The sequence below is a fragment of the Bubalus bubalis genome, chromosome 10 (assembly GCF_019923935.1).
Source record: "Bubalus bubalis isolate 160015118507 breed Murrah chromosome 10, NDDB_SH_1, whole genome shotgun sequence".
NCBI lineage: Eukaryota > Metazoa > Chordata > Mammalia > Artiodactyla > Bovidae > Bubalus > Bubalus bubalis.
Window position 1 is genome coordinate 96,746,189 of NC_059166.1, and position 23,125 is coordinate 96,769,313.

The window sequence follows — 23,125 nt, forward strand, 5'->3', positions numbered from 1 at the left end:
TGTAATAAGACTGTAATATTATAAAATTCAATAAGAAACACAGAATAAAAAGTTATGGGGGAATATGTTTTCCTAGCACATACAAATGTGAAAGAAACTCAGGGAAATATAAATGGTGAAAGGTAAATGAAAAGAAAATGGAAATCAACCTTAAATCTTCTGATGTGTCTGAACTTTTCAGAGAATTATTTTGCAGTTATCTTTTCCTTTTTGTTTTGTGACTGACATTTACCTACATAAACTCTGTGAATTCCTCTTTTTAGAATAAATGGAATAGCTGTTCTTTTTAAGAAGAAAAGTAATTTTATTTTGATTACTTCCTCTCAAGAAACTCTTAAATCCTCAACACATTGAATCACTACCATTCAGAAGGAAAAGTTAGCATCAGCTTGATTTTCGGTATTTGAATATTATCACTAAGAAAATTCCACAGAGGATGATTTTAGTCAGACTGGATCAGGATTTATTCTTTTTCCTAGTAGGATAGTATTCATTTTCAATGCCCAAGCATATGAAAGTTGAGAATTTCAAAAGAACATATCAAAATTAATTTAAAGACAAAGATCAAATATTCTCTGAGCAAGGAATTGAACTTTTCACCTTTGTTTCTTTTTTATAATATTCTGTATTTTCTAGTATTAGAGACGTTTAATCTAACTATAACCTATTTTTGTCTAATATAAATGACATCTTCCCAACTTAAAATCATTAACTTATACAAAAAAAGATAATTGTCATTCTAATTTTATTTGGATCTTCTATGATCATAATTACAGAAAAGATTAAGCACCTCATTGTGTTAATATGGTATTAAGTAAAGTTCAAGGTAATTAAGCTGTAGTTTTTACCAATCATACACTTGAAACCTAAGAAATTCATATTTTATAGAAAACTATTAAAACAGACTATACTTAAATCTAAATGAACATTTTTATTGTTGCTCAGTCCCTCATCGTGTCTGACTCTCTGCAACCCCAAGGACTGCAGCCCACCAGGCTTTCCTGTGGGGAAGCCTTTACTATTCCCTGGAGTTTGCTCAACCTCATGTTCACTGAGTCGATGATTGCAAATATAAACATTCAGAGTTGTATATTTATGAGTAGAAAGGATTTCATAAGCATTGGATGTCTCAGAGCAAGTCAAAATCAATACTCCTATTTTCATCACTTGAGGTTTCCTGAGAGAGTTGAGATTGAAGGATTCTGTGAATAATGGACTCGGTTGGAGAAGAAAGCTCCTTTACTAGGGAGTCTCTGACACAGGCAACAGCTTGGGAAAGACTGAGGGCTAGCAGCATTAGCAGATCAGAGGCTACCCAAACACAGGAGGAAATGGACTTTGGAGGAATTAAAATAAAATGTTATACTCTTTAAAAACATCCTATAATTCAAGGATTTTAAGAGTCAAGCACCTTTGCAATTATTCAAAATGTCAGATTGTATTCATCTGCACAGAGTGAAGGTATGTTGTAAGGATTAAAAGAGGGATTATTTCAGCTATTGCCCTTCTCAGTGTGATCCTGGCAGGTCACTCAGTCAGTCCTGCTGTGTCCCAGACACCTCATCTGGAAACTGGAGGCAGTAATGACAATACACATCTCACAGGAGTCTTAGAACCTTGAAAGAGTTGAGATCTAAAATTATACTGGACACACAGTATTCATTACTACTATAATTAGAAAATAAACACACAAATAGATTAAAAAATTTACAAAAAACAAAGTTAAAAATTATATAAGCTTGGTGGACTATTTTGTTCCATTTTATATTCTCTTCAAAATATCCATTATGCACGGTACCTTTCTTTTAATGGATTTCTAAAGTATACACCACCTACTGAAGTCAGGCTAACTGAAAAATTTACATTTAGTGGTTAGGTTGTGCTATGCCTGGTGTAGGAAACTCTGAGTCAAAACAAATACTTTGTTAAACCTGTATTAAGGTTCATTTTAAAAATCTGAATATAGTTTTACTGATTCAGTTTGCTATACTTGTTCAAAAGCACAAAACTGAATGTTTTTAAAAACTGTTTACCAAGTATTAGATTTGCCCAAACTCTTTACAAGTTGATAAATTATTGTAAGTCGGCATTTTACCTAGTAAATTTGATGCCATCAGAACAATGGCATGTCTGGCTACCAGATCACATTTGACCTTGGAAATATTCCCAGCTGTGACCTAGAGAAAACAGATTCCAAACTGCCGTCTTTTCAGGACGGATACAAAAATACTTCAAGAAATTATGAAGTTCTCCCTGCATGTTTCTTTCCATATTTTACTCTGTTTCAAAATCCACCTTGATGCAAAATTTACCTAATTTGTATTCCTCAAAGTTAATTACATTTAATTTCAATTACTTGTATGGCATAGAAATCTTTGCTTATTTACACGTAGCCTTCTCCCCTTGAGAAAATAAGCAGTTCTGTAAAATTCCAATTTCTCCCACAGTATTTTTGGCACTGGGCATAAGGTTTTGGGCAAGCGTTCATCTACTCATTCTCCTCCAATGCTAACTCTTGACACAAAAGGGAAGAAAGGATGTGTTTATTTTCAGACTATTTCTTTGACCAACATGGAGTGGAAAGCTTATTATGAAGTGATTCAGTGTACTTCTGATCTTCATCTACAGAAGAGGAAAGCTAGACCTGAACACAATTGAACTCATACTTAAACTTACAATGGGCAGCTGAAAACTTAAAGCTTGATTACCTAAAAACCAGCATTAAGAGAAACTGACCACTTCTGCATTTTTCATGCATTTATCTTAACAGTGTTTGTGTTTTGTTTTGTTTTTTTTTTTTTTGGTACAGAATACATTTTTTAAAAAGAAATGGCATAGAGATGATCTCTCTTTCACAGATACAGAAAATGTGATTTACATATATGAAGCAAATTGCCAAAGGTCACCAAGCTGGCGGAAGGCAGGGCTGGGAATCAAACTAAAAGGTTTGAACGTGCAGCTCAAATTGTCACTGCTTCCACTGACATCGAAAAGAAAAAGAAGAGCCAAGGGAACAGTGTTTTCCCAAGGACAAATCAGTCTCGTCTGCAAATAAGTCCAACAATCCATCCAACCATCTATGATATTTATTATTGCAGGACAGGGCCGTTATTTCACATGCACATATGCCAATGAACTAATGAATCTAATCAAATTTACAAGTTAATACCATAAATAACAATAACATTTTTGGATGCCACTGTTCATTTTCTTAATGGCTTTCATATATGGTACAGTTTTACTTGCCACAGAATCCTATGAGTTTCACTCAACCAAGTTTATTTTCTATAACTGAGTAAACTGGAGCTCAGACTGACTTGCCTCAAGTTATGGCAAATCTCATCCAAAAGGCAGTTATTCAGTCTTCTAAGTGCTCTTCTAAATACAAAGGATTCTAGAGTGTTAAAAATATTAGTATCTAATGCCACATTGCTAATTTTCTTGTTTATAAAGGCAAAAGTAAAAGTTTCAGAAAACTGAAAGTAAAAAGATATGATCTTTTGAAAAATATAGTATGAATTTATATTTTATTGATATTTTCTTACAGTAAGCCTTAGAATAAATGTTAAGAAGCAGGCAGCAAGCAAGATATTTTTCTAGGAGATCTGACTCTACTCAGAAGAAAAAAGGGATTCAATGCAGGCCAGGAGGTAATTACAGCTTGCTTCATTTTTAACATGTATGCCAGTCGTGAGAAAGAAATCAGAATACAGATTTTAACTTGACTTAACCAAAAAAATGGGAATTCATTTAGACCATAATGTTATGAGGAAAGGACTCACCCAAGATACAAAAATATTTTCAGGAAAATACCCAGAAGTTGAAGCTGCTTAGGCAGACAAAATACAGTCCATAACGCTTTCTGATTCTGATTTAGAGTAGAACCGAGCCTTTGAGAGAAAATCATCTGGGGGCAATCACCATTTGTCAAACGATCTGTGAATATCACTGGCTAGTCTATTTTAAGAGGAAAATGATGTGGGGAACAGAGTGAATCATTTCTGAAATGAGGAAGAAAGAAGAAGAGATATGGCAGCTTAACTCAGACTACTTTTCTCAGGAACCTGAAGATTCAGAGGGAAGAAAGGTTAAAGATACAGTGTGTTTTTCCAGACTGAATGACCCAGAAGGCATTTTAGTTTCTTGGAGGTCAATTAAATAAATTACTTTTTATTACAAATCAAAGTTTTATTTGTTGCACTAAAGAAAAAGCTTATGCAGGGTTTCTAAAGGGTTCCAAAACCATCCAATTAATGGAAGTTCATATGTATTGAGCCTCTATTAAACAGTCCAGGAATCATGTTAATTTTTTATGTTAATTACCTCAATCTCTCAAAGAAACTGAGGTTTAGAGAAATATGTAATATTCTCCATTAGAAGTTGAGAAAATGAGATTTGAACCCACGAAGTCTGACTCTTAAATCACTATGAAATGTTGACTTGAAGCAATTTTCGTTTTATATTAAGCTCTATAAGGAAATATCTAAATTAATGACCATCAGATGTGTGGGATCTAATATGGAACAAGTTCCAAAGGAAGAAAATAATCAATGATTAAAGAGAATTTGAAAGTGTTAATTTGTTATGACATGATACATGTGAATTTCCCAGAAATGGAAAAGTGTACACGTTTATGAATTGACATTTGTTTTCAACTTTTAGAAACCTGCTTGACAAATGATTTTTACTCTTAAATCCTAAGTAAAAAAAAAAAATTAATTTCTGAAAATTAAGAAGATCCACAGAACACTGATCTGAATGTATTTATTAAAAAGGCTCCAAGTGAATTTTCAAAATATCAACTTAAATGTTAAAGCTTACTTGCAAAAGGCATCTTTATTCTTTGCCATTCCTGTGATCTTCTCAATAGTGAGACTAGTTAGATTTATATCTAGTAAATATTTAGTTAGTAAATGCAGTTTAGCAGGGAATATATCCTCAAGCTATTGAAAAAATGTTCATCTTTTCAAATCACATTGCATATAATACCTGTGAGTGTTTAATGCCACAGATCACGCATAAGTGACTGTGTATGTGTATGTGTCCCAAAGATCAGATATAAAATACAGGGGAAGGAAAAAAAATTGATAATTCACTGCATACCTAAATTTTCTTCAGAACACAATATAAAATGGAAAAAAGAGAATATATTTGTGTTCAATTTTTTTTTAACTTCTCAGCTGCTTAGTATTCTGTATACCCCCATCGGAGTCCTGGAATGTGTCTAAATAACGCGCATATTATAATGAAAACTTGAGGACAGGAGAGTCAGGGAAAAAATGCAAGGTTCAGGCCAGTATAGTAAGATTTTCCCGAGTACTACCAACATTCACTCCTGCGAAGTAGCATTCAGAGGCATGTTTAAAGTTCACAGCAGCCCAGTGCTCCCTCCCACCTCTCCTGGAAGGGAAAAACACTTCTCAACATGGCAAAAGCCCACCTACTCACAGGGGAGGTTAATTACCACTACATAATTAACCTCACAAGAAAATTGTTAAGATTAATGAGGCAGTGCTTACTAAGTGTTTATAAGCTCCCCTTGAACGCCCATAGAAATATTTGTTTACCACAAACACCTACATGTATATTGATAACAGATTCTGTGCAAATTGTGGCAGTACAGGATCTGGGTGAACACATATATATCATGGCCTATGTATCTGGAGGGAAAAGAAGTACCCAAGGAGAAAGAGAGGAAGGGGGGAAGGAGGAATGAAGATAAAGAAGGGAGGGTGAAGGGAAGGTAACGGGGCCACGTTTTCATCTGTCAGTAAGAACCCCCAGACCATAAGCAATGTCTGCTACTCAGTTCTTTGACAATCATGACTCAGCAAAAGACCACGTGAACATATATAAAAATCCAATAGCTTTTGAGTATATGTCAAAAGAATGGTCTCTTGTTATCTAAACGTACAACAGTGAGTGAAGTCACTCAGTCGTGTGTGACTCTTTGCGAGCCCATGGACTGTAGCCTACCAGGCTCCTCTGTCCATGGGATTTTCCAGGCAAGAGCACTGCAATGGGTTGCCATTTCCTTCTCCAGGAGATGTTCCCGACCCAGGGATTGAACCCTGGTCTCCCGCATTGTATGCAGACGCTTTACCGTCTGAGCCACCAGGGAAGTCCAAACATACAATGCCTGTATTAATTTACTATTTTAATTAGGCTAGGACAATTAAATATTGATAAATTAATACTTAAAATGAGGTCCAGAATGTTGTTAACAATAAATTGAAATTCAGCTACACCAGAGTACACTGTAGAATATTCAGGTAGGCGAGATCCTCCCCACAAAATATCACAGACCTGTCTGGCCACCACATCTTCACAGCTGAATTACACAACAGGTCACCAGTGTGCCCCGTCACCTTTTAAAACCACCAGTTAACGCCACTGTGCCCCAATCCTCCCTAACTGGACGTTTTGTTATCAGCTAGAATATGCTAGGTTAGGCTGTAGTAACAAAGACAAATCTGAATACCCAGTGTCTCGAAACAGAACAAGAACTTCCTGGCTCAGCCTTCAGGCCACGGAAAGGGGCTCCAATCAGCTCTCATGTTTAATGACACAAGCTGCCTGGGGAGGCCCTTCTCTCTGGCACAGGTCCCCCTGCCAGAGGCAAAGAGACCACTCTGGTGATCTTCCTCCAGCAATGAAACAACCCAACTCAGAAGCAAGCAGTAACACTTCTGCTTACCACCCATTGGCCAGAACCAGTCACATGATCCCATCCAGGCACAGCTGGTCCAGAAATCAGTCACGACCCATGCCCAGAGAGAGGGAAGGCTGACACTACTGGAAGAGCATTAATAACACTTCAGTGTCCACTCATGTCCATAGAACAGATGCTAACATGGTGAACAAATGACCTCCAAAAAAATTTTATGCCCTGATAACTTTAGTTTACTTCAAGATGTTTGACAGTCTTCAGCTGAACAGTTTGGGGAGTAACTAAACAATCAGGAAGAGAATCAGAATGAGTAACACCCAAAAACAGTACATTTATAAAGATTTAACACGAGGGCTTCTAATTATTCATCAGATAAAGATCCAAAAGGATCCTAATACAATATTCGTATTTATCTGGGTAAACTCCAGTCTATGAGCAAGAGGTATGATTGCAATAAGCGAATTTGCAGGTTCGGAAACTTCAGGCGAAGAGGCTCAGAATCCAGATGATGAGACAGAAAGATGGACAATTCAGGTACTACTCCTGAAACACGACATGCAGCCCCAGGACAAACTGACCCCAAGGAAAGAGAGATCCCAAGGAAAGTGTTCACAGGACAGGCAGTAGGGGACAGGTCATGAGCAGGTCTCTTATTCCATAAGTGTGACAAAAACAGAAGGAGGGTGTTTCACCTGTGGAGGTGGATAAGGCAAGCTCTGGGCTTCCTGCTCACTTCACCAAAGAAGTCCTATTTTTAATAAACTTTTTCATATATTGACTTTTTATTTTGAAAAAAATTTCCATTGCTAAGGGGGAAAAAAGCTGTATTAATTCATATCCTATACATACTTACTTCTTTTGCATTAATCAGTTCTTGCTACTTAATGGATTAACTTCTAGTCAGCCATATTACTGTGGTTTCTCTCCCCTCAGGATGCAGAGACCAGTGGCAAGTATATGTAATATTTATTACTGCCTAGAATTCACTTATGCCCTTTATCACCAACTGGACACCAAAATATGGTCATAAGAAAATTCCAGGAAAACCACTAGACAGAGGGAAGCCATACATTTTTAAGAGAACAGACTGTTAATATATCACAAGCTAAGGAAGGCAATTAAAATGCTCTCAGTGGTACAAATGGAACCAACAACCGTGCTTCATGGCCATTTACTTCATTGTAGTTGGAAGTAAAGCCGATTGAAAAGGCTGCATTTGGTTAATATCTCAGACACCACTTAAAAAATATACATAGTTTGCCCTCTAAGTTACAAAAACCAAGGCCAGCCAAAGAGAGCCGACCACAAGCTGACATTTCTGTAAAGGAAGCTGACCTCTCTGGGAAGCCAAAATAAACTGAAATCTCTCAGCCCAGATACAGAAGCAGATCGTTGAAAATTTGCCAGATTTATGTGGAAAGATTATATAAAGTAAACAGATTTCTATCTTCTCAAGGTGCCCTCTTTTCCACATTACAATTAGTATGAGGAGCCAACATTAGAAAAAAATATTTCCAAAAGCATTCACTGAAGAATAAATATTTGTTATGTATCACCTACTCAGAAAAATCAGAGCTGTATATCAACAGAAGGTCAGAAAAAAATAAAGGTTAGCCTGTTTGTTTCTTTGGAAGTTATTTTCCTTTTTCCTTCTCAGGACTCTTCTGTGACGTGAAAGGCAACCTAAACACAGAAAGAGTTAAAACTGTAATTTTCTTAATGAAATTATAAGGGTAAACTTAGCTGCCTTGGTTTCTTTTTGCAATGAAATGAAAGAAAAAAAAAAAGTTCTGTATTAGTCTTGTTGTTGTTTGTTTGTTTGTTTTTTGTCTTTGCTTGGAGTAGGAAATGGCAACCCACTGCAGTATTCTTGCCTGGAAAATTCCATGGACAGAGGAGCCTGGTGGGCTGTAGTCCATGGAATCACCAAGAGTTGGACACATGTACTTGAGATGTATAATGAAATCAACAGGCAAAAGGATATTTACATTAGCAACCGAAATTGTTTTTTCATTTTATATTTCCACTATTATAATGATATAAAATGAAAACTAAATATTAACCTGCCAGGACTTTTTACATTTTATATGTGAGCCTTGAAATTGCCAACTCACAAAACTTTCCTCGAACACCCAGGCCAGTTCAAATGTTCTGTGGTCACATCATTACTGAAAAATTGTATATGAATGTACATGTTACATGATTTTAAAACAGGCTAAGTAGTCAACAAGTCAACATGTACATACAGAAAGACTATTGGAGGAGTTCCTAAACTCAATGTAGTTATGAAGATGAACATTTACTGATCCTGAGTTAGGATCAAGTGTAAAATAAACCATGTCAACTGAGCTTCTTAAAAAATGGCCAATTGGTTTTTACTTTGATTAGCTCAACTCTTTCAAGTGAAGTGAAAGTTGCTCACTCGTGCCCGACTCTTTGCGACCGCATGGATTGTAGCCCTTCAAGGCTCCCCTGTCCATGGAATTCTCCAGGGAAGAATACTGGAGGGGGTTGCCATTCCCCTCTGCAGGGGATCTTCTGGAACCAGTGACAAACCTGGGTCTCCTGCATTGCAGGTGGATTCTTTCCCATCTGAGCCACCAGGGAAGCCTAGCTCAATCCTTTCAATTAGTAGGGTTAGCCAACCTGCAACTCTGCAAATGGCTAATTATTACATAAGACTGTTAGCACATTAAAAGGAACGATTTCAGACCAAGCTCAACGTAATGACTTAACAAAATCACATACTCCTGTACCAGTAAATGTCCCAATAAGAAACAGACGATGTCTTGTAGTAAAGTAATGTGAGAAGAGAGTAAGGCATGGATAAAGCTTGGAGAAATCAGGGAGACAGAGTACAGTCCTAGGGTGAGAATCAGGGCATGGGCCTCAGGACTGAGAGAAGAGAGGGGTTTCCAGAGAATCCAGGGAAGCCCACCCACAGGGGCTGTGACCTTCAAAACAGGAGTGGGTTCTGATCTGTTTCCCCCTGTAATAGCATTTCTCAATGTGCAATGGGATAACTAAAAAACAGAACATGTTATTTCTTTAAAACACAGATTGCCCTAGAGAATGATAATAAAACGAAAATCCAAGATAGACCTTGGTAAATCATCTTTCTAAATCTAGACAGGCTCTGCACTTGAAACACACTGCTCTTTAAACTTAATGCGCTTAGACTGAAAATCAATAGATTTTTGAAACTTACATCACATTTGTTTAAATAATATATACCAATTACAAAAAAAAAACCTAATGAATGAAAGTTCTGATTTGTAAAGACGAGTCTATATTCAGTAGTAAAGCAATATACTCTGATTATTGTTCTGGCTGGATACCAGGTAATTTTCTTTTTTAATAATTAGATCTATCCAACCATCCTAAATGACCATGTCTCTTTTACATTATAGAAATGGCATTAAATATAAACTCCAAGAACACTTACGTTCAGTTGAAATAATATTCCCGTGATACATCTGCAGATTGGAATTCTTTTAGTCAGGTAAGATTTGGATGAGATGATGCTGAGAGGCCCTTATGAATCTGAGAATTTGTGATTCAGGTGTTCCAGAAACAGAAAGAAACTCATAGCTCTAAAATTCTGTAGTTTTTCATTTGGACCAGTCTATAGTAAAATGATGAGAAAGGAAAGTCATGGTCTTTAAGGTATAATCGGCCCATGTTGATGGAGCGAATAATAGGTGCCTCACACAGTTACTGCTGAAGTAGAATAATCTGTGCCACAGACCTCTGTGAACTGGAAAACACTTTCTCAATGTCGGGTTTCCTTACATTCTTTTAATTTATAAAATGTTTAACAAAACACTCCACATCTTTCTTTTCTTAAAAGTGATACGTAGTTGAAGTTTTCTCTTTAAAAATAGTTATTAGAGAACAAATTATCTTTATTTATATATGTGGTGTAGATATTAATTTTAATAAATTTTTAATCAAAACTTTAAAAATTATTTTTAAATGGAGGAACACCAGTAGAAATGTCATGAAATAGATACTCTATACCATTGACCTAGGAAAGCAAATATTTCTGTGTGCCATTTCTATCTTTTTAACCCATTCATTGCTAAAAAGTAATTCACCAAGGTAGACTCTGGTTAGGTCCACAATTGGTTTAATGCTTTTGATTATATCTAAGTGCATGTAAATTGCATCCTCAACACTGTAATCTGGTTCCATCAGTGTTTCAATGTCTTTTCCATGCACATATTTGCTCTGTTTTCCCAAACAATTCTCAGTCTTTAAAGAATCTTGTTGTCTAGAAGTAATTTGAGAATATAATATCCAAGATTAGGTTAGCAGATAAATTATTTCACTTAATATGGGAGAAACTAAGCAGTAACCATTTTGCTTTCATATTTTATAACATGCTCTAAGTGTAAGGGATGTGTCATAAGGGGAAAATGCATATCAGCAAACATGTACAATTTCAGAAAAGATTCCTATTCAGGGAATTATTTTTGAGAGAAATATCTCCACACTAATGTATTTACTATGCATTTGTTACTCATGGCACTTTCTGTGCAAACTAGAAACATATTACTTTATTAAGAATATCTTATTAATAATAAGAAGAAATATATTAACCTTTAATAAATAAGTATTAGCTAGGTCATTCTCTGCATATGAGCAAAATTCCTGAATGACAGTTGAAAGATAATTGAAAAATAGAGCATTTAGCATTTAATTGAACACATAACATTTTATGCAGTCTTATAGTTGGCATTCTGTAATTCAACTTTAAGAAAACATTAGAATCTTCAAATGAGTTCTAACAAATTTTTAAATTTGTTTTCAATATCTGAATATGTAAGCCTTTGGAGGACTCTGAGGGCTCATTAGTCTATAACAACTAAACACAATTCAGTGAAAAAAATTCCAAAAATGTTCTACTTCTTTTCAAATGATTTAATATAGATTTAATTGTTTCAGGATAATTCCTTTTCAAAACAGAACTCAAAACGGGAATTTAACTTTGCATAATGCAGCAAAAAGTAAAACACTTGGAAACTCCTTAATTTACATTTAGATTTTACAGACTTTAAAAAGGATCAGCAATGATATCCAGAGGACAGCTTTCCAGCCCTGGGATGACTCACATTCACTGGCTTGATCTATCCGATGTATTAGTCATGCCTCCATCAACACAAAGGTATCCAGATGCGACCTTTTCTTTACATAATACAAAACAGACATTCAATCAACTAATGACCCTTTGTTAAATGCCCTAAATTCCTAAACAAGTTCAAATAATTATATGGTAATCTACTTCATTAGTTATTATCAATCATCTATCATTTATAGCCAAAAGATAAGAATAAAATAGAGGTTTCAAAAACTGAATTGAGGGCCTAACAAAACTTGAGGATTAGACCAAGTGTCTTCCATATGCAATCTCATCTAATTCAGCACTTCACTACAGTACAGTCAAGCTCAGTGAAGCACTGTCCCTTGTCAAGGATGCAACGAGGTGGCTGAGTCACTCTCAGGACCCAAGGGCATCTCATACCAAAATACACCTTTCATTTCAATGAACTGACACACTTAGAAAAATTGAATACCTCTCTGATCTGTATTAGTTAATTGAATTGGTAAGAAGTTTCCACAGAGCTGACAGGAACTAAAATATTCCAAGCCATTAATTTCATTAGTTTTTTGGGATAATTTTTTTTTAACTACATAATGTCATATCCTGTTCTCTGGTACCCTGAGGAATAAGCATTTCTAACAACCCAAGAAGGGAAGCGGGGACACAGAACAGGTTCTCAGGTGAAGGTGTGGATTCAAACCCAGCTCATTATATTTCAAAAAAGTAACAAATGTTGATTTTTTAAGAAACTATGATTTCAGATCCAAGGGCCAGATGACTTGATCTGTATTTGTAGATAATACAGATCAAACTGACTCTAAGGACCCTGTATTTTATTAAAGTATTTCATTTAACAAGAAAATCACTTCTATTAGGAAATGAAGTATAGGAATACATGAAGTTGGAATCTAAGTAAATGAAATGCCCATCTCAGTTTTGAAGAAAACTAATGTGTAGCACATTTATCTGCAACTAACACTGAAGTCAGAATGACACACATGTGTACACAAGATTTTTCTGTTAATATTTTTAATTTACTGCCTCCAAAAAAAGTTGCCATATAATGGAGTTTTCATTAATTCTACATATCTGAGCCACTCCCTAAATTGCTTGACAAAATTCTAAAATGGCAAAAGTAAAAATTAGGGCCTGTTACTTGGCCAGGCCTAAAATTTTAGTAGTATTCTACTATTACTATACGTATAGATCATAATCAGGAATAAGTAACAGAAGCTCTAAACGACATGCAAATATTCCTCTTTCTTGGAAAGACTTTGCATATGTTTCTCTTCAAACTGTGGAAAAAAGATTTGGAAAATGTCATTTCTGGATAAGAACTGCTAAAAAACGTAGATAGAAATGAAGAAAATTTAAAAAACAGGTAAAAATTGGCAAATTTTCTTACTACTGTTTTTGTAGACAGCTGTATATAGAAAGCTATATTTATCACTAATCTATTATAATAAATGCATATGGAACCAACACTATTTCTCAATGACTCCATTCTTCTTGTGCTTTTAAAAATGTTATTAAACAATACTTTGAGATACGGAGCTGGCTAAATAACACCTTAATTGTACTGGAAATGTTATAAATGGTATTAACCTCAATTTATTGGTATATTCCTTATTTAAATTTTTTATTTTGTTTAGCTCATTTAACATTCATTTCAACCAATCTTTATTGAAGCTCTGTTTAGACTGTGCTAGACAACTGGAAGACCAAGTCTGTACACTTGAAGAACTCACAAGACTAGCACAGGAAGACGGAAAAATAAATGGAAATTTCAATGCCATATGATAGATGCTAGAACAGAAGTACAGTGTGTGCAAAGGGCTATGGGTCCAGCCAAGGGGAAGGACAGACTGACAAGATGCCACTGACTCAGGAGATCTCTGTACATCCTGATACAGTGTGGGATCACAGCATTCACAAAGGAAGTAAGAGCCAGGAGGCTAAAGAAGCAAGGGAAAAGTGACTAAAAGAGTGATGAGGCAAAAAAACCCCACAAGTAGAAAGAAATGAAATCACCTGAAAATGAAGAGACACACAAATTGCTCTGGATTTGTGCCAAGTTCAAACACACACACACACACACACACAGGCTAGACTTTATATAGGCACATGGTGAGACTTCCTTTGGGTGGATGATTATCAAGGATTAGCAGGGGCAGAATGAAAAGACAAGGAAGTGTGTGTGTCCAGATTTCCTGGAATCTATACAGGGATCCCAACTCCCTGCACATAAGTAGCGCCATTGATGTTAAGTAGGAAACAAAGCTTCCATTAAGGATTATTATGTGATTTAGACACCCTGGTATGCAATTTCTCTCTCTTAACTGTTTTAATTATTTAAGTGAAGTAGTAAGAAATAAGATCATATATGATCTTTTATACTTTAGCTATATAGTCCAGGATCATCTGTGGTAAAAGAAAGCTATAAAAAATATTAAAGACCTCATGAATAAATACCAGTCTTGCCCCTACTCACATCTGAAAGCCAGGTAAACAGCAATGTTACTTTAGTTTTCTTTTAAAAACAGGTATATAGACTGTACATAAAAAGTTCTTTAATAACTGCCTGAAATAAGATGACATTATTTTCAAGAGAGTCCATTTTGCTGATTTACTAGACTTTCAAAATTAAACATAAAAATTAGGAAATGACAGCTAAGTTTCTATAATCACATGGCACCCTCAAATATGTGAAATATGATCTTAAATAAGAAAATATTTAAATATAATAAAATTTCACACTTTAATGTAGCATCATTTAACAATTTACTTTTATAATATATTCAAGATAACACCTATAATTGTCAGTGTTGTCATTTCAAACAGTAATAGTCTTCTCACTGTTTTCTGGTTATGAAATTCTTAAGTACATGAATGTTTGTTAACAAATATCTTAGTAGAAATCCTATCTCAAAACTGACATTCCATTGCTGAGAGCCCATAGTTTTCTCAAATACTGACTAAACATGATAACTCCAATGGACAGATACAAAATATTCAGTATTCAGCATATCTTTATCATCACTAGCAGCATTACATTAAAAATTCTGAAACTGTATCCACTGAGCATAAAGACCATTCAGTCAAATTTGTGCCACCTGTGTGACATAATACACTGGAAAATACTTCTACTCAAGGCTTCTGAGTCAGTACTTATAACAGCAAATAAAATGGGAGGCAAAAACTATGGAGGATGAACTTGTAAATATTCCCCTTATGATTTACAGGATAGTTTACTTTTCACAGAGAATAGAAATCATAAAGTAATATACAAGTGGGACTTTTAAAACCCCATTTTAGAAGTTGAGATTACATGTTACCAAATAAAATGAAAACATTTTGGAATTAAATTAGATATGAGTAGCACCACCGTATGTAATTATTACATATAGCCCTCAAGCCCTGTGAATATCATTATGTGGTAGTTTATTCGAAACAGTAAGATTTTACATATCATTTGTATTGACTATGATTTAATGTACTTTTTGCATAATTTGACTAAATTAAGCATCTGCAGATTTTCACATTCCTTTCCTACAATGTAACATGGCCTGAAAGGTCTTCTTTGAATGAAGTAAGGAGTACTATATACATATTTTATAGGAATTACTTACAAATGCATCAGCCACAATTATGTCATCAGGAATTACTTATCCTTACCTTTCTGACTCAGAACACCTAAGCAATTCAAGAGCACAAATTTAGAAGACAAAGGATATAGGCTGTGCAATTTTACTGATACAGCACATACTCTTCCCCTATTATATAAACTTTTCCTCTTCAGCTCTATTAACATGTTAACAATTTTAAAACAATCACTGATTTCTCTATGGAGGCATTTCTTTCTCATTTCACCAGCTAATTAGCCAAAAGAAGCGTACAGCCTCCCCCAGGATTCAAACATCTAATGTCTAAAATCACTCTTAGTCATTTACTGAAACGAATGGCCATCTAGTCCAACTTCTATAAATCTCAGCCCTTTCCTAACCCACACCTCATGATCATGACTAGCAAAATCTCTAAAAATCATACTCCGTGAGAACACAACAACTTTGTTTTTGTCACTTGCTACCATTCACAAAAAAAAAGGTTGTATATATACCAAGATTCTTTTTCCACTGTCATCAGCAGTCAGTTTGATGATAAAATTTTAACCACTGAAGATACAAATTTTCTCCATTTTCTTAGAACAGCAATAGAACAGACAAACAAAACCTGGATTCTGGTGTTAATTGTCTTATTAGCCAGCTTATAACATCACACTTTCCTCATGTACTATAGCTTCTTATTCTAAGGGACACTAATCGGTTTTAAATGGTGTTAAATACCATCCCTGCAGTTGCAAGTGCTTCTCTGGGATTTTTACTAGAGAAAAGAACTCCTGTAATTTAAAACCACTTTGCTTTCTTCAGTCACAGCTGTTAGGGAAACACTGACCTGTAGAAATCTTAAAGGTTTTTTCACCCTTCTCCCAGCGCCATTAGTCTGAATTTATTTTCTAAGGCTTCTTTGCCCCGGGTGCCATGTCTCTTCCATAATTCCCATCCCCCAAAAGGCTTTCAGCAGAAAAGTCAAGGCTTTTTGCTGGTTAAGCCGTTTTCTCTCTCTTTCCCCACCGCCCCCCACCCCCTTACAAAACCTTGGCTACTCTTAAAATTCTCCAACAACGTGTCAATTTTATGTTGGCCACAAAGACAACTTCTGTTGGGGGAGGAGAGCAAGGAGGGACTGGAGCTTGGCTGTCCCTTTCCACAGACAGAGATCTTTGTGGCAATCAGAAAACATTTCCTGCATAAAAATTCAACATGCACTCTGGGTGCAGGGTTGGGGAGCAAGAGAGGCTAGATACCAGCCGTGCCCTCAAATGAACAGAATGCATCCCCTAATCTTCCAAAGGGGAAGGCCGTTTTCTCAAAATGTGCCAGCTTTCCAGCCTTATTAAACGTAATCCACAGTCTCAGATCCTGGGGCAGCTTCCCCACTAGTCTGGGTGAAGCTATAAATCACTCCTGTACTTTCCCCTTTTCTTCTGCATTTCCGCTGCACGGCTTTCCATCTAGCTCAGCTCTGACAAGCTCAAGAGGGGACCAAGAAGACAGAACCAAAAGTCATGCTAACAGGGTACCAGGTCTTGCAGGACCTGCCTGTGTTCATTTGTAACCTTACAGTCTGCACTTTCAGTGGGCTTCCGTTGACCACAGAGCCAGCATGGGACTTACTGTGCAAAGCATCTTTAACACAATGATGGGTCTTTGGGGGAGGGGCACCCTTGCCATCCCATGTAGGGGAGTAATTTGGTCCACACCGACATGCCATTGAATCTGTGTCACCTCTCAGTAGCTACACCCCAAGTTCCAACCCGGAAAGAGGCCACAGATGAGACAGTGGGCTGAAGCCCCAGCGAGAAGCCTACAGATCCACTCCTAGGTCTCTGAGTGTCTCCGTCTCCCCCAGGGGCTGCAGCCTAAGAAAGCAATAAAGCATCACCCCCCAGCCACCCACCTCCATCTCAAACTGACTCCACATTTTTGCACCTATTTTCCCCTGAACACTCCCACTGGCATCTAAGGGCAGGTTGCTGAGCACCACCCCACCCTGCCACCCGTCTAAAACCTTGAAAAGTAAAACTAGCTTAAGAGACCAGTGAGGATCACAAATCAATCCAGAGATGACCCAGGGATGTGGCAAGGATCCGGCCAGTGTGGGACACAGCACATTTCCGCCCCATCGCCCCCCGCCCCCACCCAGGCACCCCCTCTTGGCTGACCTTACCTTCTTTGGGCGGTCGCTTGGCCTCCCTGGTAAGATTGCAGACCTGGGTGGTTTGCAGCTCTTGGGTCAGGCAGCCCTCGGTCTGCTCATTCAGGGGCAACACCACGTTATTTAACAAAACCAGCGCCTGGTCGTCGAGCCCCCACTCTCCCAAGTGCTGAGGGCAGGTGCACTTTGTATACATGATCCCGCAGGACTCCGTTCTCCCATTTTCTGACTTTAAGCAGCTCTCCAACCAAGTGCATAACACATGGCAACCAAACTGGCTCGGGCTCACCTTGTTCAACACCAAAAACTCAAAAAAAGATTTCTGATCTTCTTCCCCTTTTTTCTGTAATCCTGGGAAATCGGTTGGAAAGACCCGACGTATCTGAATAAAATTTTTGTCATACTGTAGAAAAACGAAAGCATTCTTGGATTCGCAGAGTTGCATTATAGAATGATTCTTTCTTAAAAGATCCTTGATTTTTTCATGGGAAAAATGATCAAACTGATAAGCCAGGAGGGAAAAGTTAGAGCAGCTAAGGTCCTTTTTGGAAAATTTCAGGTAAATGCTATATTTGGTTGGATCTGGATTTTCCAGCGTCCAAGTGCAGTTTGTAAAGTTTTTGGGAAACATTTCACTTACAGAATACGATCCATAAATGACTCCCTTCACCAAAGTTGAACACCAGAAGTCTTGGGCAGCATTAAATCCAAACATAACCAGGAGATAGGTGGAAAATATATAAATCAGCAGGTTACGAACAGCCTTCATCCTATGTCATTTGGCCTGTAAAAATGGCAATGAAAGTAAAATGCAAGTAGGAGTCTACGCGCATTGATAAAAAGAAACTCCTTCCAATATTACAGCCAGCTGTTTCCAAGATTTCAGCAAAAAAGCCTTTTTTAAAAAGGGCAGGTAATTTTTTTATGCCATAAAACTATCTGTTGCTGTGTGAACAGCGCCCTCACGTGGTCCTTCGCAATGGCCAAATTCTCTACATTCAATTTTAAAATAATATTCAATAGATTACTAATAGGAATGCTCTTATCTACCAAGATTTCCTTCAAGTGCATTATGATTCTAGTAAAAGAAGAGGAAAATTCAGCTTTTTAAATATAACAACCTAAATTTTAATTTCTGAGATATTTTTAAGCAACCTAGACAAACCTTTTCTCCCCCTCAGCTCTCTGCCTGCAGTAAACAACATCACACAAAATCTGATAATCTGGGAACAGCTGTCGTCATATTATTTCTTTTCTTTTAAATGTGAAAAGCACGTATGACAAATGATAGCCTCAATTTTAAAAGCACAAATGATAATTTGTTGCAGCTGAAACACCATCACCCAAATGCTCCTACTAGTCTTTGCAGGGGCCACTATGTGAACTGATGGGAAATTCCTATGCAAAACTACAGGCATTCATGTAGATTAACAGAATTTGTAAACTATCATCCAAGAAAGGGCAGATACAGAAGGAAGACTAGCTTTCGGACATCATCATTGAGAACCACGATTTAAGGCAGTCATTTCAATGTGACATGCCTCCTGGGATACATAAAGTAGACCATTGTATTAGTATCTGTTTCCAAAGGCGTTACTAGTGAATAATCCCAGAACCACAGGAACTGAACTGGTTTCAGTCTTTTTTTTTTTTTTTAATTAGGGCTATTTTACCTAGAATTATCTACTGTAATTTAACATTTACACATGGTAGATATATGAATTAGCATTGTCTCTTCTAGCAGATTTCAATTACTGAATTGTTGCTACCTCTCCAATAACAGCTCCAAAGCTCTTTTCCTTTCCCCCTCTATTTTTTTAACCTGGTCTTACATAATACGGTAATTCTTGGTTATATTTACCTCTGTAAGTTGTTATCCAAAAGTAACTTGAATATTTTTCAGCTTTAACCTTTAAGAAGTTATTTCTTAGAATAAATGACACTGCTTTTTTGCTTAGCCTTTGAGCTGAGAAAAGTGATGCCAAGTTAATTTTAAAAGTCTTTAGGCTGCAGTCTCTTCCACTGTTCTGTAAACAGAGACAGACATACAGACATATAGATAGTTAAGAGTTTTCATGTCTTTGCCTGGGTCCTCTTCCTCCCCATTGCATAACACACACCAATGCATGCACACAAAATCCAGTTTTGAAGTCCCTGAAGACAGATCTGCAATCCCCAGATCATGATTCCAATTCTATGTCTTCATATAAGCAAAAACAACTCCAATTCTAAATCTCCATATAGCAGCAGTTTAAAATAACATCAGAATTGCTGGGACTATCAAAACAGTGTTCTCGGATTCAAACATACAGCTCAATGAATAATGCATTTTCTTCTTGAGAAAATAAAACCAAAGAGGATGTAAAGGTTAAAAAATAGGGAAAGTTATAGCAAATTCTAGAAATAATCCCCCCTTTTCCCCCTGCTGTAGCACTTTGCAGGCAATGCAGGTCTGCGCAGTGTTCTTCAGGATAGAGTGTAGGCGTTGAGAGCCAATGTGACAGTGAGTGTCTAAATTAGGAATTCCATCCATGAAAGGGGGCTTCATTTTATAATCACTAACTCAAAAAGAGGTCGTATTTCTTTTCCTAATGAAACCCGGTACTTTTGCTTCCATCTATTTGACAGTGCATGTCTGCATTGCTGTGCTCATCAAGGATGAGAAACAGTGGATAAAAGGCTCTGATTTCACTCTTCGAGCCTGCTCAAGAAAGCCCCCTCAATATAACGCTCTTTATTTCGATCACTGGTATACTCCTTCGTGTACGGAGTCTTCTTTTATTCTACATAATCACAAATGGATCGCCGAACTCTGTCACCCCCACCACCACCCCCATCCCCCGCCAGTCCCCGACTGCAGGGCCACTTCCAACAATTATATCTTTCTCTTTAAGAAAGAAAGAACCGGGTTGCGGGTGTGTAAGGGACCCGGCCACCGAGGATTCAAGGATGCCATTTATTTATTTATTTGTCTCCTGCTGAGAGGCAAACTGGCGTTTAGTTTAGCTCCCCTCAAAACTGATTTTCTGGGTGACACTTTAGTCGAACATAGACGGCGCCATCACTCCACTGATTTTTTTTTCTTTCTCCCCCAACAGAAGACCCACGGCCTCCCCTTAACTTCCTTTTAACCTAACATTTCCCCCCACAAAATGACCCCGATCACACACAACCGCCAGATGTTTCAGGTCTCTCAGCCTATCCCTCCTGACGGAGCACATCTCTGGAAAACGAGACTTGCCTAACTTTTCAACTGCGGCGTTTAAGTCAATGGAGACCGTCAGGTCTGCTCGCAGCCCCTCCATCCACCAGCAACAGCCTTGCCTTTCCCGATCCTTCCTCCGCAACCCCCGCCCCCCGGGGGGGGGGGGGGAAGGCTGGTGGCTGGCGACCCTGGCGGAGGGAAGGTGACCCCCGGACCCCCGTCCTTACCTTCCTCTCGGAACACTCGGGGCGCCTAAGGCAGCAGCGCAGGCACGCGTCCCAGCAACAGCGACGGAGAGACGCCCCTTCGGTCCCGAGCCCCGGAGCCCATCTTTCCCCGGCTGAGCTTAGAAAATCAGGATGGATTTTTTTTTTTTTAACGCGCACATAAGAGAAGTAAAAGAACGCGGGGATCGGGGGTGGGGGGAGAGAGAATCAAAGAGGGGAGGGCTGGGGGAATAAAAGCCCCCCAGGAACCCGGAGCCTACGCCGTAGCCAAGTGAATCCAACCTCCCACCGAGGCGCCGGCGGGAGCGGGGAGAGCCCCCCGAAGACAGACGCTAAGGAATTTAAAAAAAAAAAAAAAGGAAGTGGCTTCACAGCCACTGGAGCTGTTTTTCCAGACCTGCCCCCCCAGCAAAGCAATCGGCCAGGAAGCCAAGGAAGCGCGCCGAGCAGAGGCGGCGGCGCGGCCGATGCGCCGGGGCGGCGGGTTCACTCCGCGGGCGCCCGCGGCCGCCTCGGGAGGCTGGGGCTCCTGTCTTCCCCTCTCCCCGCTCTCCTCCCGCCCCTCCGTCTCCTCCCGCCCCACAGCCCGCAGGTACTGAGGAGAGGAGGGGGGAAGAAAAAAAAAAAGAGAGAGCCTTGGCTGGGGATGCTGGTGATGTCGGAGAGCCGTGTGAATGCCCGGCGAGGAGGGAGGCGAGAGGGGAGCCAGATAGTAAAGCTCTGTGTCGGGCGTGCGCGCGCGACGCTCGCTCTCCCGGGCGCGCGGCGGCCGGAACGCGCGGCCCCCCAGGCGCGCGCCGGGCCCCGCGTGTGCTCGGCGGCGACGGAGAGAGCGCGCGCCCCCCGGGCGCGCGCCGGCCCCCCGCGTGTGCTCGGCGGCGCGCGCGTGAAGCGCGGTGCGCCCGGAGGCGGCCCGGGGCCCGCACGGAGCTCGGCGTGGTGGAGCGCGGGCGGCAGGAGGGGCGCGCGCTGGGGGACGGCGGGCGGCGCGCCAACCCCCGGGCCGCGATGCCCCTCACGTCACCGCTGCTTCCAGCCCGCACTTCTCGGGAGCGCGGCTGTCTGCGCCTGGGAGGTCTGTGCACCTGCAGTTCCCAGCGCCGCTGCCGGCGGGGACTCATCGCCCCAGGGAGGCCAGGCCGGGGCTGCGGAGCGCGGGAAGGCGACCCCCGGGGCTAGGGGCGAAACTGCCGAACTAGGTTGCTTTTCTCTCTCTCTCTCTCTTTTTTTTCCTAGCGCCGACCTGTCGCAGCTTTTCTTTTCCGCACCTGGGCTCGGAGGGATGGATCTCCCACCGCGGAGGGGGCAGGTCTCGCCCCCCGCAAACGGCGCGCGTACCCGGGAGGAACAATACTAGTTTTTTTGTTTGTTTGTTTTTTTTTTTTTCCTCTGCGAGTCTGCAATTAACATCTTACTTGTTCTGGCTGATACGGCGACCGAGGTTGGGCGTCTGCGTTGCTTTCTGCATGGCGATGGGATCGTGCCTATGGGGTCGAAACTTTTGTTTTCGTAATGCATCCAGTTCTTTTTCGAGTTTCCCTAGTAACAGTTTGGGCACGGGGGTGACAAGGAGGGAAGGACTGGAGGAGGAGAAGCGACCAGATTCTCGATTTAGCATGGAAAGAGGGGTAAATGTCTGCCACTCCCCACCTTGGTGTTCTTGCCTCCTGGACAGTTGGCTGACAAGTATTTGATGAGCTAGCTTCCAGTACGTGCAGCAAAAGGTTATTTGCCTACCGGGTATGCCTCTACTTGTAAACGCAGTTGGTGCTTTGCAAAACAGGTGATAAAATAGTGCGTTGATGTAGGGGAAGAGACCATGCTGGGGTAATTCATACAACGTGTGGAGTCTTCCTCTGGGTGAGTTGCTTGAGCGGCAGGTGAAGTTGAATAAAACACATTTCCATCATTTTCTCTCCTTCTGCATTTTTTTTTTTTCTTCCTCATGTTGTTCCTCACCCCTGGGTCGATTGGATAGCCGGGAACATCGTTTTTTAAAAGAGGATTGTAGTGAAAACAGAAAGGTGTCCACGATTTGTTCACAGGAGTTGTCTGAAATGTTAAAACTGGTCCTTTACTGCTTAATACATATTAATAGGGTGACCCTCTTTAAGGCTTTTTCTTTTGGGACAAATGTTCAGAAT

The 23,125-nt window shown here is 39.3% G+C and overlaps 1 protein-coding gene across 3 annotated transcripts in view; it reads right to left on the bottom strand.

Moving 5' to 3' along the window:
• ADGRB3 (adhesion G protein-coupled receptor B3) overlaps positions 1-22,898 on the bottom strand; it is an 884,190-nt gene extending 861,292 nt beyond the window's left edge. For 2 of the 3 annotated variants that reach the window (XM_006078271.4, XM_006078270.4), the window contains exons 1-3: positions 20,982-21,718; positions 19,411-19,576; positions 17,562-18,333 (exon numbers count right to left, since the gene is read on the bottom strand). In XM_006078271.4, coding sequence (XP_006078333.2) covers positions 17,562-18,318 — 757 coding nt within the window. In that variant the 5' untranslated portion in view covers positions 18,319-18,333; positions 19,411-19,576; positions 20,982-21,718. Of the gene's footprint in view, positions 1-17,561; positions 18,334-19,410; positions 19,577-20,981; positions 21,719-22,396 lie in introns of those variants that run through there. The other variant, XM_044924546.2, reaches the window with a different exon arrangement.
• Positions 22,899-23,125: the final 227 nt, after the last annotated feature.